General features: G+C 40.6%; 1 protein-coding gene across 1 annotated transcript in view; it reads right to left on the bottom strand.

Moving 5' to 3' along the window:
* Positions 1–13,134, bottom strand: part of EIPR1 (EARP complex and GARP complex interacting protein 1) — a 202,779-nt gene that overhangs the window by 19,470 nt on the left and 170,175 nt on the right. The window contains exon 7 of the mRNA XM_066597732.1: positions 2,727–2,894. Within this exon, the coding sequence (XP_066453829.1) occupies positions 2,727–2,894 (168 nt within the window). The remainder of the gene's footprint in view (positions 1–2,726; positions 2,895–13,134) is intronic.

Raw genomic sequence — 13,134 nt, 5'->3', positions numbered from 1 at the left:
CATTGTAAAGCAATTGAAAGGGTAACCGTGGAACAGAAAGTTATCCTAATGTGTTTAGTTTCAAGTTAACCTTTCCTGCATCTGTATGCTACGTCCATAAATTATAAGGCCACTCAACATTTATTAGAAATCTATATTCTGCATCTGATAAATTGTACCTAGTAATATTTGAGGATGACCTGTAGAACCCACTTCATGACACTATTCCAGTTTACAAAAGAAAAAAAGATAATAATGGCTTTAGTACTTAGGGATCCTTTCTCTAGGATCACCAGAACTTCGCGGACAGGAAGCATATTAGCTTTAAATGATTACAATAAAGTTCTTGGCTACATATAAAATGATTCCTACCTTCCCCATTTTTTTGCATACCCCCTCCGGCCACTCCCAACTTTAGTACACAGTCCTGCTCGAAGAAAAAAAGAATATGGAAGGAGAGACCAATTTGCTCCATTTGCTACCTCACCCATTGCTTTCCACTACTTGAGACACAAGCTTTATCTTTACTTTCTTCTGACAGTACATGAAGCTAGCAGATTTTCAAAAGGTGAAAAGTTATACCTTTCTTTAAAAAAAAAATTCTCAATTTGAACTTCTTGCTAATGGTCTTTAATTCAATAATGTTTCTCAACTTTTCAAAACTAGGTCCACCCAACTTAAGAATATTACACATCAGAAGTATCCCCAAAGCTACTATCATAAACTCTGCAGCATATTAAAAGCACAGCATGTGGACTTTAGGGGTACCCCCTAGAGACACGGAATGTACCTAAGGCAAAAATCCCCATAAATTCCAGTCAAAAATGGTTTTTAGACAAGATGTGCAGTTCCCCCAGAAACTACCCCTTTTGCAAAATTCTCATGAGAAATGCTAAATGTGGAAGAAAGTCATTCCTGAAATACAGAAATCTCAGATATAAAAACCGTACGGTGGCCATACACATTAGATATCTCAGTACTTCATGAACACGCACACTCGCCCATGCTTATTTTAATGGTGAGAGGCTCATCTCTCGAAGGAACAAAGCATCGGGCATGCTTGAAATCCAACATGCCCAATCCTTTCTTCTCCTGATTTGTGTCTTCAAAAGACAGTTGGGTGGTTGCTACACACATCATCGAAATCAGCAGATTTGGACACCTATACAATATCCACTTTATTATACACAGAATTTGCATCTTGGTCCTCTGCTGAATCTATTGTCGCGCACCTGGTCTGTTTACATGAGTGAGCTCCAGCCTCGGCAGCTTCCAAGCCATCTTCAGTACATGCTCTTCTTTGCACTTTGCTCTATTCTCATGTGTGATGTCTGGTCATGGATGTATCAGGCCCTCCTTTTTACTTATGCTCTACTAAGCAACATCCGGTACGGTCCCTGCTGCTAGATTACTGTCGAAATCACCGCAGACAGATGGGACTGGAAGGAAGCTCAGGAATCCAATGAACATGACGTCAGTAGAAGATTGAAAATTGAATGGGGGCAGTAGCACATGACTAGGTAAGAGTGGCACCAATGTCTGCAAAGCAGGTACCCATTGTATATTATAGAGTTGCTGCAGCATACAGCCAAAGATTAATGGAGGTAACTAGTATAGGTCTTGAACTGCTATGCTTACCGCAAAATAAGACCCTGTCTTATATTATTTTTGCCCCAAAAGAGGTGACTTATTTTTGTGGAGTGTTTTATACTCACCTAGCAGGCGCCATCTGGGTCCCTCGCGCTGGTCTCCAGCACTCTGACAGGTTTCCGTGCAGTCCTCAGCGCAGACAGGGCACCGTTTGCTGGTAATGGAGTTTGAAAACCCCGCCTCCAGCAAGCAATTGCGCTGATTAGTTTTTAAGTGCCGCAGCTCAGACAAAAAGAGCCGGCGCTTTATGAACCAATCACAGCCATTCAATGTGACGCTGTGATTGGCTCATCGAGCAAAGGATCTGATTGGCTTAGCCACAGTGCTTGGGAAGTAATCAGAGGAATCGCTTGCTGGAAGTGGGGTTTACAAACCCCGTTAATAAAAAACGATGCTCTGTTGGCGCTATGGACGGCACAGAAGATGCCTGGAGCGCTGGAGGCCAGTGGAAGGGACCCAGATGGTGCCTGGTAGGTGAGTATTGCTTTATTTTCTTCATGTAGCATAGCTAGGGCTTATGTTTGTGGTAGGATTTTTGAGCCACTACCCCCAAAAATCAGGGTAGGGCTTATTATTGGGGCAGGTCTTATTTCTGGGGAAACGCGGTATTTAGGCCTTAAAGCTACCATTAATAAATACCTCCATGTTCAATGCTCATCAAGGCCAGGTGAAGGGTTATATCAGTCATGTTCCACCAATGGACACTCCTAAATCTAGGAGCTCACTGGAATCAATAAATGTTTGTGGACAACCAATGTAAAAGCCCTGGTCATTATGAAGATACAACAATCATCACATGTACAAAATCAGCAGTGCCTCTTATATTGTACATTACAGTAAAAAAAACTAATCCTGAATTCCTATTATTGCTATGTAGTATGTAACATATAAGTAGAAGAGACATGTCCACGCTCTGCAGTGCTTTCTGCTCATCCATCTAGTTGTGTGTTTAGTCTATTGTTTGCTTAAACACATACGTGTTGGGTTTGCTGTGCTGCCATCTGTGCCTATATCCAAGCGGCATGATGTAAATGGAACAGCTTGCTTTGCATACAACAGAAATAAACACTGTGAAACAGAAGCCCCGCAAGTCGTACCAATGAGAATGTTCCTCTAGTGTTTTCACTGGCTCATTAACATTCCTGGTATCCCAGAACTTCACTCGGCAATCATCTCCACAACTGGCCAAATAGTACTGTTTGTTGGGATTGAAGTCGAGGTCTCGAACCAGCTGTCCGTGGGCATTGTCTATGCAGTAGATCTGTCTGGAAAAAAATAAACAAATCACTTTGAGTAACCTGCGCCACCACTAACAATACACAAAGAAATGTCTCCAGGAAACATATCTGGCACAGTCAATGCTGAAATTAAGCCAGCCGTAAACAATGCAGAAGGTCTTTTATTTTTTTTTTAGAATACGAGCCATTGTTAAATTTTAATTATTGAGCTGTATTACGATGGAGGAGTAAATGCCATGAAGTCCCCCACTGCAACCATAAATGCAACACTCAAAAGGGGGTTTCCACATTATTTACAATAAGGGGAAAGCAGGAAAGGGTTAAAAGCAAAGGGTTCAACCAAAGAATTTGAGCGATAATCATGCAGTGTAGATGCAAAAAAAAAAAACAAAAACGCTCACTGTTCGTTCGCAAGTCGTAATCGTTGACTTTCAGTTGGCATAAAAACTATCACTGTTTTCTCATTCCCTGTAAACGCTCCCCGCTTCACATAGAAGGCGAAGTGCTGAGCGAGAAACCAGCGATCCAGTGGCGAAGTCTGTAAGTCTAAACGCTCTGCACAAGCGCCAACTACCTCAGCGGTGACATCCGCACTCATGCACTTATTTAAAGGGGTTGTCCCGCGATGACAAGTTAAGTTAAACACTTCTGTATGGCCATATTAATGCAGTTTGTAATATACATCGTGCATGAAATATGTGCCATACAGAAGTTATATACTCACCTTCCCTGCGCTGGCGTCCCCGTCTCCATGGTGCCGTCTAATTTCAGCGTCTAATCGCCCAATTAGATGCGCTTGCGCAGAAGGGTCTTCTCCCTTCTGGTCGGTCCGGGCACGGGCGGCGTTCTGGCTCCGCCCCTTCTACGCATCATCGCGTAGCTCCGCCCCGTCATGTGTGCCGATTCCAGCCAATCAGGAGGCTGAAATCGGCAATGGACCGCACAGAGCCCACGGTGCACCATGGGAGAAGACCCGCGGTGCATCGTGGGTGAAGATCCCGGCGGCCATCTTGGAGGAAAAGAAGGAAGAAGTTGCAGAGAGGGGATTCGGGTAAGTAAAACATTTTTTTTAAATTTCAACACATCTCTTGGGTTTGTCTGGCGCTGAACGGGGGGGGGGGGCCTATGCAAAAAAAAAAAAACGTTTCGGCACGGGACAACCCCTTTAACTGACTGTGGCCCTGTGTAAAAGAGCCAAAAGTTATATTTGCTACTCCACTCCAGCACTGCTCCTCCCATCCACACTGCCAATCTTGTTTACTCTTACTACAATGATGACATTCGGTACACATATAACTGCTACAGCCAATCACTGGCCTCAGCAGTCTTAAGTCATACACAGTTTTAAGGTCAGTGATTGGCTGCAGTGGTCTCATGTGTAAAGGGAACATCACCACTGCAGTCATGTGAAGACAGGTTGGTGGTGAGCATCAGTGAGTTGGAGCAGTGAGGATTGGAGCAGTGAGTATACCTTGGTTTGTAATGCTTAACACTTTCCTGCCCTCTGTACATTTTTTATATATAACTTGGAAGTTTACTATAAAGAGCCTATTTTATCAGGCTTCGTGTATCGCTTGTTTGTTATTTATTCTATATAGTTTTGTGCCTGATGAACAATACATGACAAATTATATTATGTTATTATTTATTTAACAAAGATTAGGCCAAAATGCAGAAGCAGTGTGTGAAAAATTAAGTACACCTTTGCTATTCAGGCTCTTAAATTTTTATGCAAGTAGTAGACAGGTGTGCTGATAAAATGCCCTTGATTAATTGATCATCAGTAAGTGTGACCACCTCTATAAAAGCAGAAGTGTGGGCAGTTTGCTGGTCTGGAGCATTCAGGTGTGTTTTAACACAATGCCAAGCACTGGCGTAACTATAGAGGATGCAGGGGATGCGGTTGCTCCTTGGCCCAGGAGCCTTAGGGGTCCATAAGACCTCTCTTCTCCATATAGAAAGCCCAGTACTAAGAATAAAGTATTATAGTTGGGGGCCCTGTTACAGGTTTGGTATTGGGGCCCAGGAGCTTCAAGTTACGCCTCTGATGCCAAGCATGAAAGACATAAGCAATGGTGTTAGAAAAGCAATTGTTTTTAACCATCAATCCAGAAAGGGTTATAAGGCCATTTCCAAACAATTTGGAGTCCATCATTCTACAGTAAAAAAGATTATTCACAACTGTCTTGGAAAATATTCAAGACAGTTGATAATCTTCCCAGAAGTGGACATCCCAGCAAGGTCAGACTGTGCAATGCTCAGAGAAATTGCAAAAACCCGAGAGCTACATCTCATGACAGCACAATTAGAAAAAGACTGAACGAGTATGGCGTTTTTGGTAAGGTTGCCAAGAGAAGGCCTCTTCTTACTAAAAAGAACATGGCAACACAGCTAAAGTTTTCAAAGTTGCACCTGAAGATACCACAAGACTTCTGAAACTATGTTGTTTAGATGTACACCAAACACAGCATAATAGTACAAACCCCTTATACAAACTGTCAAGCACGGTGATAGAGTGTGATGATTTGGGCTTGTTTTGCAGCCACAGGACCTGGGCAACTTGCAGTTATTGAGTTGACCATGAACTCCTCTGTATACCAAAGTATTCTAGAGTCAAATATGAGGCCATCTACCCAAAAGGTAAAGCTTGGCCAAAACTGGGTCATGCAACAGGACAATGATGCACACCAGCAAATCTACAACAGAATGGCTGTAAAAGAAAAGAAACAAGCTGTTGCAATGGCCCAGTCGAAGTCCAGACCTCAACCCAATTGAAATGCTGTGGCAGGACCTTCGGAAAGCTGTGCATAAACAAATGCCCTCAATGAACTGAAGCAATGTTGTAAAGAAGAGTAAGCTAAATTTCCTCCAGAGCAATGTTAAAAAGTGATAAAGCCATGAAGAAAATGATGCAATGTGTGTTGTTGTTCATCTAAGGTTGTATTTACCAAATTTTAAGACCTTCTAAGGCAAGGGTCCCCAACTCCAGTCCTCAGGGACCACCAACATGTCATGTTTTCAGGATATCCTATGGTAAGAACACCTGTGGCAATGTCTGAGGCACTGATGATAATTACATCACCTGTGCAACACTGAGGGAATCCTGAAAACATGACCTGTTGGCGGTCCCTGAGGACTGGAGTTGGGGAACACTGTTCTAAGGAACAGATTTTCTTATATTTTGACCTGATAGGTAAAACCGTTAAATTCAAAGAAAGTGTACTTAATTTTCCTCATGACTGTACAACAGCCAGAATGACATGAAAATACAGAAGAACACTTCAAGCTTTTAATGCACCTTACAGATATTTGATGTGGGCGCCATTGGTGACACTAGACAACATAAAACAACCCATCTCCACTGCGGTGATATCGATAACAGAGGATATGTTGGGACGTGTCGGGGCAGAATTGGACTATCAACTTGACATCTACCGTATCACCAAGAGCGCCAACATCAAAAACCTGTAAAATGCATTACAAACTTGAAGAGCTCTATCTTTTCATGTCATTCTGGATGTTGTATGTCAATTTGTGTATACAAAAATAACAGCTTTAGTTTTGCACCAGTCTTGTATAAGGCCAGTGGTCTTATGACCAGATTTGAATTGCGGATTCTGCGATCGAATGATCCGCGGTAATATGCAGTTCAATCAAACACATTGGGTTACACAATTCCGCTCACATTAGAGGATTGGTATTGCATAATCCGCTTGGGGAAAATAAGATGCAGCATGTTCTATTTTACAGTGGAATCCATGACCATAGAGCCCATTGTGCTCTATGGTCGCGGATGTACCCGCAGCCAATACCCTATTACATTGCATATGGGAATATAACAAAAAAGCTTTATATCAGCTTATATTTTGAGAATTGATGTGTTATATTTTTTTATATTTTTGCCATACTTGCAAAAATTCTAAATAAAAAATGTAATTTACCCCGGAGACCCAAGTGGACACATTATATAGCTTCAAGCAGCACTAGGGCCAATGGATGATTTAACTATATTCGAGTAACTATACATCATTATGCTGTCACTGAACAATGTTGGCAGTGGTATTTTACCAGCAGAGGCCACTAGTAAAATCTTGAATGTATAAAGATTAGTAAATTATTTTATTTTTACGGAACAACAGATTTAAAGGGATTGTCTAAGTTAAAAATCTTAAGGGAGGGAATGGTATAAAGCTTCATCATCCCAGCATTATTGTTTATTCTGTCAATGTCTGGATGTGTTTTGAGTTTTTGGAAAACTGGATACCAATTTTTACCAAAATATTTATTGTTAGGCCCAATGTCCACGGGCGAGTTTGATTTGTGGAATCCGCGTGGGTGACTCCACAAATCAAGCCGCCCATAGGGATGCATGGGCGTCCGCAAATGCATTAAAGCATTCGGATTTCTTTTGCAGGTCCGGAAAACAAATCGGAGCATGCTCCATTTTGCTGGGGATCCCGCAAGGACAGCTTCCATTGAAGTAATTGGAAGCCATCCTTCTGCGGCACACTTGATTTTCAGACTCTCCTATATTCAAGTTTCAGGCTCTGGGGCATTCACAACTGATCAGCTGGTCTCTCATGAACCTGCACGAGCTTAGCTACTCCTCCCCTCTTTCAGAAGCTGTGTAGCATAGCCATGCTCACTCAATACTACACAGCTATCTCTCCATCCTTCCTCTGGTTGGCTGCTGGTCTTTCCCCCTCATGGCTGATAAGAGCAGAAAATTCACCTTCAGTGAATTACAGCCCTATGTAATAGTAGCTTTCTCTGCTCTCTGTCCTCCTGATCTACTCCACCATGACCCAGCACTGTCATACAGTTCTCTGTAACAGCTCAGTGGAAAGGCAGTGAATTTAAGTACACAACAAGGAAGAAGTCTAGGGGAGGAGCTGTCAGATAAACAGAATTTGCTAAGATAATAGTCCTCCAGTCCACAGTGCCTTGGAAAAAAATACATGTATATAAATCAAACAATCAGAATTTTTTTTAATGAAAACCAATTACAAAAGTCTTCATTTCCAAAAACACATAAAAAAGGTGTACATAGCCTTTAAAAACCAGGACTTTATACCGTCTCATACAGGGTTGTCTCACGTGGGTGACCCCGCTTCTACAATATTCATAAGAGGATATATGAACAGGGGTTGTCCCCTTGGCTCAGCCCCTTTAAATGGTAAATAGCAGTAACTGTAAATTTATGTGGAGGTGAAGAAAGGGGTTAACTGTATAGTGCTCCCCTTTCCTTCTCAGAAAATAAAATGAAAGTGAGATATTTTAGAATTTTGGCTATTCCTGACTCAGTGTGAGCGCAGACAGAATTTCCCAGACAAGGTCAAGCCTGTGCTTTGAATGAAATAACCGTAACAAACTCATGGTCGAATAAAGCGTAGAGCTCTCAGCCGTCACTATGAAGGACTTAAAGGCGCATTAACTGCACTAAGGTTGTACAAAGTGCAGGCTAAAGCACCAATGTTGGTTACATTTATATGTACCTGGAGGTCCTGAAAAGTGGATGTAATGGACACCCAATAGTGATCATGTGGGCAAACAGTCAGTTGTATGTAACCTGTTAATTATAGATTTATAAATAGAGTATGACATCAGGATATAATAGTTATACAGTTAGAGCATCCCTAACATTTTAGACAATTTATGCTCATGTAATAGTCTGTGTGTGTCTCATCAATCTGGTAAGTCATTTTTTTTTGTTTAACCATTGTAAATCAAGGCCAAAATGCAGCCTCTATGCGATCCACTGCTTATTGTTGGGAATTTAGCTTCTTTAGCAACTAGGCTATTACGACATATACTTAGCTGTGGGGAGGGGTTGTCTTCACATGCTCAGCTCCCCTGCTCTCACACAGCTCTCAGATCTGCATTCAGCGTGTACACAATCTCTGACTCTCCTCATGTTAGATTTACCTAACCTTCTATGTGCACTCATTTTTATGTTGTAGACGTTATATGTTTTTACAGTTTGGTGTGGCCAAAACAGCATAATTTTCTACTTTGCCTACAACATGAAGATAAGTTCACACAACAGGTTACGTAAATCTAACATCAGGAGAAGCAGAGATTGTGTACACACTGACTGCAGATCTAAGAGCAGTGTAAGGCTGGCTGTTCATGGGCGAGGTGTCATTGAGATCTGCCGCGATAAATTGCACGCGGAGCTTGCATGATGCGCTTTCCATAGGATAAATATGGAAAGCGCAGCCTACTGCACATGAGCGGAAAATCATAGCGATTTTTCGCTTACGTGATTAAAATCGCGGCAGAGACCTTTTAGTGCTCCCCCCTCCTCCCTCGCGGCAATATATCGCTAGCGATATTCCGTCACGCCGTGGACAGGCGGCCTAAGACAGCCCTTTTCCCTACAACATAAAAATGTCCTAATATTCCAGTTTCTAGGGAAGCTAAAAGCATAATAACAAGCAGTGGATTAGAGTAGGGCTGCATTTTGGCCTTGATTTACAGTGGTAAAATACAAAAAAAAAAAAGAAACTCTACTACAAGATTGATGACACACACACACACAAGCTATTAGTTAAGCATAAGTTGGCTGAAAAGTTAGGTATGCTTTAAATATTCATTATCTATATATATAAAGCTGAAAGCCCTCACTGACTCACTGACTGACTGACTCACTGACTGACTCGCCAAAAGTTCTCCAACTTCCCGATATCATAGAAACATGAATTTTGGCACAAGCATAGATTATCTCCAAAATAGGAAAAGAAATTGGGTCCCAACTCGATTATTCAATTCTAGCGCAAAAGAATTGGCGTCGAAATTTTACGTACGTAATCTAAATCTGTCACTTCCCAATGTCATAGAAACGTGAAATTTGGCACGAGCATTGATTATGTCATAAATAGGAAAAGCTAATGGGTCCCAACTCCATTATTCAATTCTATGCACAAAAGAATTGGCGTCAAAATTTTACATGCGGAATGTAATTTTTTCACTTTCCGGTGTCATAGAAACGGGAAATTTGGCACGAGCATTGATTATGTCATATATAGGAAAAGCTAATGGGTCCCAACTCCATTATTCAATTCTATGCGCAAAAGAATCAGCGTCCAAATTTTACGTACGGAATCTAATTTTCTCACTTTCCGATGTCATAGAAACTTGAAATTTGGCACGAGCATTGATTATGTCATAAATAGGAAAAGTTCATAGGTCCCAACTCGATTATTCAATTCTATGCGCAAAAGAATTGGCGTTAAAATTTTACGTGCGGAATGTAATTTTTTCACTTTCCGGTGTCATAGAAACGTGAAATTTGGCACAAGTATTGATTATGTCATAAATAGGAAAAGCTAATGAGTCCCAACTCGATTATTCAATTCTAGCGCAAAAGAATTGGCGTCAAAATTTTACGTGCGGAATGTAATTTTTTCACTTTCCGGTGTAATAGAAATGGGAAATTTGGCACGAGCATTGATTATGTCATAAATAGGAAAAGCTAATGGGTCCCAACTCCATTATTCAATTCTAAGCGCAAAAGAATTAGTGTCCAAATTTTACGTATGTAATCTAATTCTCTCACTTCCTGATGTCATTTTATATAAAGGAAATGTCGCATGGTAACCTCCCCGTGGTGTTTCCTGGGTAACGCAGAGATCTTTGCAAAATGGTGAACTTATTTTTTTTCCTCAGTATTTCTAAAGTAACCACGACTTCATAAGATTTTCCGTGTGAACACCAGATAAACACCAGTACCAAATTAACTCGGGCGAAGCCGGGTACATCAGCTAGTCTATATATATAAAGCTGAAAGCCCTCGCTGACTCACTGACTGACTGACTGACTGACTGACTGACTGACTGACTCGCCAAAAGTTCTCGAACTTCCCAATGTCGTAGAAACATGAAATTTGGCGCAAGCATAGATTATCTCCAAAATAGGAAAAGAAATTGGGTCCCAACTCGATTATTCAATTCTAGCGCAAAAGAATTGGCGTCGAAATTTAACGTACATAATCTAAATCACTCACTTCCCAATGTCATAGAAACGGGAAATTTGGCACGAGCATTGATTATGTCATATATAGGAAAAGTTAATGGGTCCCAACTCGATTATTCAATTCTATGCGCAAAAGAATTGGCGTCAAAATTTTACGTACATACAGTAATCTAAATCTCTCACTTCCCAATGTCATAGAAACGGGAAATTTGGCAGGAGCATTGATTATGTCATAAAAAGAAAAAGCTAATGGGTCCTAATTCGATTATTCAATTCTATGCGCAAAAGAATTAGCGTCCAAATTTTACGTGCAGAATGTAATTTTCTCACTTTCTGGTGTCATAGAAATGGGAAATTTGGCACGAGCATTGATTATGTCATAAATAGGAATAGCGAATGGGTCTCAACTCGATTATTCAATTCTAGCGCAAAAGAATTGGCGTCGAAATTTTACGTGCGGAATGTAATTTTTTCACTTTCCGGTGTCATAGAAACGGGAAATTTGGCACGAGCATTGATTATGCCATAAGTAGGTAAAGCTAATGGGTCCCAACTCGATTATTCAATTCTATGCGCAAAAGAATTACCGTCCAAATTTTACGTGCGGAATGTAATTTTCTCACTTTCCGGTGCCATAGAAACGTGAAATTTGGCACGAGCATTGATTATGTCGTAAGTAGGAAAAGATATTAGGTCCCAATTCCATTATTCAATTCTATGCGCAAAAGAATTGGTGTCGAAATTTTACGTGCGGAATGTAATTTTTTCACTTTCCAGTGTCATAGAAACAGGAAATTTGGCACGAGCATTGATTATGTCATAAATAGTAAAAGCTAATGGGTCCTAACTCCATTATTCAATTCTATGCGCAAAAAATTAGCGTCCAAATTTTACGTACGGAATGTAATTTTCTCACTTTCCGGTGTCATAGAAACGGGAAATTTGGCACTAGCATTGATTATGTCATAAATAGGAAAAGCGAATGGGTCCCAACTCGATTATTCAATTCTATGCGGAAAAGAATTAGCGTCCAAATTTTACGTGCGGAATGTAATTTTCTCACTTTCCGGTGTCATAGAAAAGTGAAATTTGGCACGAGCATTGATTATGTCATAAGTAGGAAAAGCTAATGGGTCCCAACTCGATTATTCAATTCTATGCGCAAAAGAATTACCGTCTAAATTTTACGTGCGGAATGTCATTTTCTCACTTTCCGGCGTCATAGAAACTTGAAATTTGGCACGAGCATTGATTATGTCATAAGTAGGAAAAGTTAATAGGTCTCAACTCCATTATTCAATTCTAGCGCAAAAGAATTGGCATCAAAATTTTACGTGCGGAATGTAATTTTCTCACTTTCCGGTGTCATAGAAACGGGAAATTTGGCATGAGCATTGATTATGTCATAAATAGGAAAAGCGAATGGGTCTCAACTCGATTATTCAATTCTAGCGCAAAAGAATTGGCGTCGAAATTTTACGTGCGGAATGTAATTTTTTCACTTTCCGGTGTCATAGAAACGGGAAATTTGGCACGAGCATTGATTATGCCATAAGTAGGTAAAGCTAATGGGTCCCAACTCGATTATTCAATTCTATGCGCAAAAGAATTACCGTCCAAATTTTACGTGCGGAATGTAATTTTCTCACTTTCCGGTGCCATAGAAACGTGAAATTTGGCACGAGCATTGATTATGTCGTAAGTAGGAAAAGATATTAGGTCCCAATTCCATTATTCAATTCTATGCGCAAAAGAATTGGTGTCGAAATTTTACGTGCGGAATGTAATTTTTTCACTTTCCAGTGTCATAGAAACAGGAAATTTGGCACGAGCATTGATTATGTCATAAATAGTAAAAGCTAATGGGTCCTAACTCCATTATTCAATTCTATGCGCAAAAAATTAGCGTCCAAATTTTACGTACGGAATGTAATTTTCTCACTTTCCGGTGTCATAGAAACGGGAAATTTGGCACTAGCATTGATTATGTCATAAATAGGAAAAGCGAATGGGTCCCAACTCGATTATTCAATTCTATGCGGAAAAGAATTAGCGTCCAAATTTTACGTGCGGAATGTAATTTTCTCACTTTCCGGTGTCATAGAAACGGGAAATTTGGCACGAGCATTGATTATGTCATAAGTAGGAAAAGCTAATGGGTCCCAACTCGATTATTCAATTCTATGCGCAAAAGAATTACCGTCTAAATTTTACGTGCGGAATGTCATTTTCTCACTTTCCGGCGTCATAGAAACTTGAAATTTGGCACGAGCATTGATTATGTCATAAGTAG

This window comes from Eleutherodactylus coqui, chromosome 1 (genome assembly GCF_035609145.1).
Source record: "Eleutherodactylus coqui strain aEleCoq1 chromosome 1, aEleCoq1.hap1, whole genome shotgun sequence".
Classification (NCBI taxonomy): domain Eukaryota; kingdom Metazoa; phylum Chordata; class Amphibia; order Anura; family Eleutherodactylidae; genus Eleutherodactylus; species Eleutherodactylus coqui.
The sequence above is the reverse complement of the archived record's forward strand: the minus strand, read 5'-3'. Positions and strand labels throughout refer to the sequence as shown.